The sequence below is a fragment of the Thunnus maccoyii genome, chromosome 20 (genome assembly GCF_910596095.1).
Source record: "Thunnus maccoyii chromosome 20, fThuMac1.1, whole genome shotgun sequence".
NCBI lineage: Eukaryota > Metazoa > Chordata > Actinopteri > Scombriformes > Scombridae > Thunnus > Thunnus maccoyii.
The window spans coordinates 14,663,686-14,668,086 of record NC_056552.1 but is presented as its reverse complement, the minus strand read 5'-3'; the positions used below and the strand labels follow the sequence as shown (position 1 = coordinate 14,668,086).

General features: G+C 38.0%; 1 protein-coding gene across 3 annotated transcripts; it reads left to right on the top strand.

Moving 5' to 3' along the window:
• Positions 1–357: 357 nt before the first annotated feature.
• LOC121887261 (leucine-rich repeat-containing protein 51-like) lies at positions 358–4,140 on the top strand. Of its 3 annotated transcripts, XM_042397943.1 has the most exons (6): positions 358–467; positions 1,569–1,636; positions 2,232–2,437; positions 3,149–3,297; positions 3,595–3,628; positions 3,968–4,140. In XM_042397943.1, exons 1-5 carry the CDS (start codon positions 373–375, stop codon positions 3,599–3,601), a joined length of 525 nt encoding a protein of 174 aa, XP_042253877.1. In that variant the 5' UTR covers positions 358–372; the 3' UTR covers positions 3,602–3,628; positions 3,968–4,140. The 3 variants fall into 3 exon arrangements, with proteins under 3 accessions (XP_042253877.1, XP_042253875.1, XP_042253876.1); XM_042397941.1 differs by lacking the exon at positions 3,595–3,628; XM_042397942.1 differs by lacking the exons at positions 358–467; positions 3,595–3,628 and adding an exon at positions 1,222–1,316.
• Positions 4,141–4,401: the final 261 nt, after the last annotated feature.

The window sequence follows — 4,401 nt, the reverse complement described above, 5'->3', positions numbered from 1 at the left end:
TCTTAGTGATGCTACACAAATGCACACTCACACACACACACACACACACACACACACAGACATCTTGATTGAGCGACAAGGTGAGGAAAAACTCCGGCTGATGGATGCAATTTTCCATCATCACGTCTTCCTTCTTTCAGCGCTTCTTTTTAAACTCGTCCTCCGTTTGCCCTCTCAAACGTTGCACTGCATTTTCTCTGCTCTTTTCAATCCGCACGTCCAATTCAGGGGCGCTGGAGCCCATCCCGGCTCACAAAAAGACTGGATGCACTCCCAACAGGTCTCCAGTCATTTGTGAGGTATCACTCATAGACAAACACGTTCACATTTAGACCCGCAGACAGTAGAGACTCACCAGTTCACCTGACCTCCATGTGTTTGAAGCAACCAGATGATCCCACAGGGGAGAACATGTGGAAAGGCCCTTGGTGGTCGGTTGGTTTGAACACAAGACCTTCTTGCTCGAGGTGACTGTACTAACCATTAAGCCATCATGCCTTTATTGTCATTTTGTTCATTTCAGTTCTTATTTAGAGGTCTCCTTACTTTTCCTACCTTACTTTTCCAGCACTAGTGTGTGTTTATGTGACTTTATTTTGTCATGCATACAATATATATATTTATAAAGTAGTGTGTATCTGCGTATTTCTCTGTATGTGTACATATATGAAGTCTTGGAGCAGGAGTTCCCTTCCTTCTTGAGACCGGTATATCTAGTCTTTATTGTATTGTAATTGTTGTAATAATCATTTGATATCCTTTAAGTGTGTTCAACTGTGTGTGGCTTTCTCACTTTGACTAAATTTACTGTGAAAACGACAGTATATCAATATAGATGGCAAGGGTAAAGTATTGGAACACACTTTCACTTACTGACTTAAACCCAACTAAACTAAACTAGAATATAGCGAAGCCAACAAGCTAATGAGTTTGTCTAACTGATAGTTGACCAACTAGCCCACTACATTACCAAGCCTCCATACCAACCTGTTTCCCATAGGTATAACACAGGTGACATCAATTATTGTCTGTGAGGGTTCAGTGCTTGTGGGGGCACATTGAAACTTGACTTGGCGTGTGTGTGTGTGTGTGTGTCAGACAAGCAGTCAGTACAGGTAAACAAATCCAGCTAAGCATCACAAGCATCTGGAACAGGCAACTGATGAGGGAAAACAGCTAGAAAGCTACTGAATGGCTAACGAGTAAACGAGCAGCAGCTGTGCAGGCAGGTGGCTAATGACAACCTGTCAAGAGATCAAGGCAGGAAACTCACTGAGGGCCTCTAATGGGCAGGTGAAGCATGACAAAAATCAGTTGTAGGTACTAATATAGCAAAGCCTTTGGAATTGTTATTATAATTAAAATTACTAAAATAATGATGACAATAATGATGTTGTGTGTGAGAAGCTATTTGATGAACCAAATTGTAGGTGACTCATGAACTTAAAGTGTGGCCATTTTGGAATTCCATCACTAGGAAACTGTTCAAAGTTTATGTTTAAAACTGTGAAATTGCCTTTGCAACTTCTGTGGTCAGCATTTTGCTTTTGCTGGACGTGTGTGTGTAGACCTTCAGACTTGAACATGTATGGCCCACCGGTGGATCTATCATTTAAAGACATCAGCAATGTGACAGGTATTGCCATACTCCTCTTTAACTTTACAATGAGCAAGTGACCTTAGCATTTTATGTTTTTCATTATTTCCCATGGTGTTCATGATATTCTTATAGTTCTCATTGGGACTGTAGTGACTGTACTGTACAGCACATTTAATATTTATCACTGGATGTCAACCCCATGGAAGTATTATAGTACATCATCTGTGTATCTACTTAGTGATAACCTTTTAGAGGTGTTTTCTGTCACAAGTTTGTCATTTGCAAAATATCATGTGCCAAGTAGCTAATGTTGTAATGTTGATACTTGTATGTGTTGTAGTGTTGTTATGAAAGTGTGGAGGTGTATTGTATTGTGTACTATATTGTCCCACATATGCAGTCACCAATGAGTAAGACACCCAAAAATATTTGTCAAAGTATTTGATAGTAAACATGCTCCCTGTTTCCAAAGAGTTTGAGATGACTTCTCATCAAACCATTAAGTCTAATGAACACATATGAGTGCAATTCATCACATAAAATAAACTGATTGCTGCCTAAAAATGCAAATATTCACAAAAAATCACCCCTTTAATAATCACTGTAGGTTAACTGTTTTTTTATGGTTCAGGTGCACTGGCAGAACAACCCAGAAGTGGGCTGCGGCCTTTAAATACAAACTCAAAGAGGAAGTATCTGAGCCGCACTTTGCGTCTCAGTAACAACAACATCACTGACCTTGTTGGCCTCCAGTACACTCTTGGCTACTTTTTGGCTGAACCATCACAGCTCGGCTGGCTGGACCTGTCCTTCAACAAACTCACAGGCATAGATCCAGTAAGATTTCTGTCTTTATTTTCTCTGTCACCCAATCAGTTTCTTATTTTTTCCTGATAACACTTTACTTAATGTCTCCTTATTAAGCTTGTATAAGCCATACATAGACAGTTAATAAAAGGTTTAATAAGTTGTAATAATATAAAATACATCTTCATAGGAGAAACTATAATTGCTGACAAACACCGTACACTAATAAACACTTAAAAAATCCCTTATATCATTATATCATTAGTGTGGTATAAACCATTTATTAAATGTTAATGTACTGCTTATAAATGTGTAATTGGGGAACTTAAAGTAAAGTGTCATTGTTTTCTTTCTTTTTTTATCCTTTTGTCTCTTTGTTGCTTTCTTGCTTGTTGATATATATTAATGGTCAGTATACTTACTCTGAAGTATTTTTTTGTTCACTGGATCAACTTTAAAAGTACATTAACTGTTAATATATATTACATTTCTACATATATATAATATATTATTGTATTACTTTACTTTTTAATATATTTTTGTAGGATGTTACCATTTAATTTATCTGTATGAGATGATTTGTTCACAAATGAGCAGTAAATATGTACCAGTTTTATGCCTAGATTACCTCATTGGTTCAACTGGGTATCAGTTCATACCTTTTAGTATTATGTATGTATCTTTTGTGTAATGCATTACATTTGCATCTTTCCTGGGCATGTGTATGTGTTTGTGTTCCAGGTTTTGTGTGAGCTCCGTGAACTGCGTGTGTTGTACCTTCATAGCAACGGCATCTGGAACCTGTCAGAAGTAGACAAGCTGGGAGAGCTGCAGTATTTACACACCATCACACTACATGGAAATGCCATAGAGAATAGTAAAGGCTACAGGTAGAGACAGGTTTTTTTTTCTTTCAGTTTGCACAAATTTCATTTCAGACTCATTGAAACACACATTCTGCTTGGCTGTAGGATGCTTTTATTTTGAGGCCATTGTTGCATCATAAAAAGAACTAAAAGAGACTGAATAGAGTCAGTCTGCATTGTTTCCAACAAAGAACAGGACCTGGTACAAAGATGGCATCCCAAGCTGTATTCATATTTAAAGGTTCTTGAAGGTTACAGCAAAGAAGGTCACTTCTGTGAGATAAATCTGCAGTTATAATGTTTGTGTGTGTTTGTCTGCAGTTTGTGAAATCAGAGATTCTTGGCAAGCAAGTAGGTGGGTAACATTTTAATAGGTGCTTAAATGGAGATGAAGCCCATATTACAGTTCATATCCTGTTCCCAGCTGCATAACAACTATAGATAAACACACACTCATGGAAAGAAGGTCACCCTTCATTGGTTAGATTTCTCATGCAGTCAGCCTCTTGATTTAATTTTTTATCTGGAATCATACTATAATTTATGCGAGGCACCAGGAGACACGTTCTACTTTGCATAGAGTAAAACATCTTATTCCTTATTCAAATTTGGATTTATTAGCACACAAAATGTTCACAAAGCCCCTGAATTCAAAGCTAATTTAAAGTGTGTGCATGTGTGTTTGTGTCTTTAGGAAACATGTGATTTCTGCCCTGCCTCAGTTGAGGACGATGGACTTTAGCGCTGTGACACGCGACGATCGAGTCTTGGCAAATGTTTGGCGTCACCACACCAACCGTGGCAGAAACACCAAGGAGAGTCTTCAGTAACTGTTACCAGTTCAGGAATTAAAGCATGTTGAATTAATATTACTGGAGGCCCATTGTGATGTTCAGAGAGACCAGAGGTTTCCACACATGGCAGCTGCCAGTTAAATAGCTGCACTCTCACCTCTTGTTGGCTGGCTACTTCTTCTGGAGTTAGTGTGAGACACTATAAAAAGCCATTAACTGATCACCATACTGATATAATAACTGTGATGCCAAATTCAAAATTTTCTTACAATGGAAAATGTAGGTTATTTTACATCCGTATTTTAGTAGTTGTGTTGTTCATCTTATCATGAAA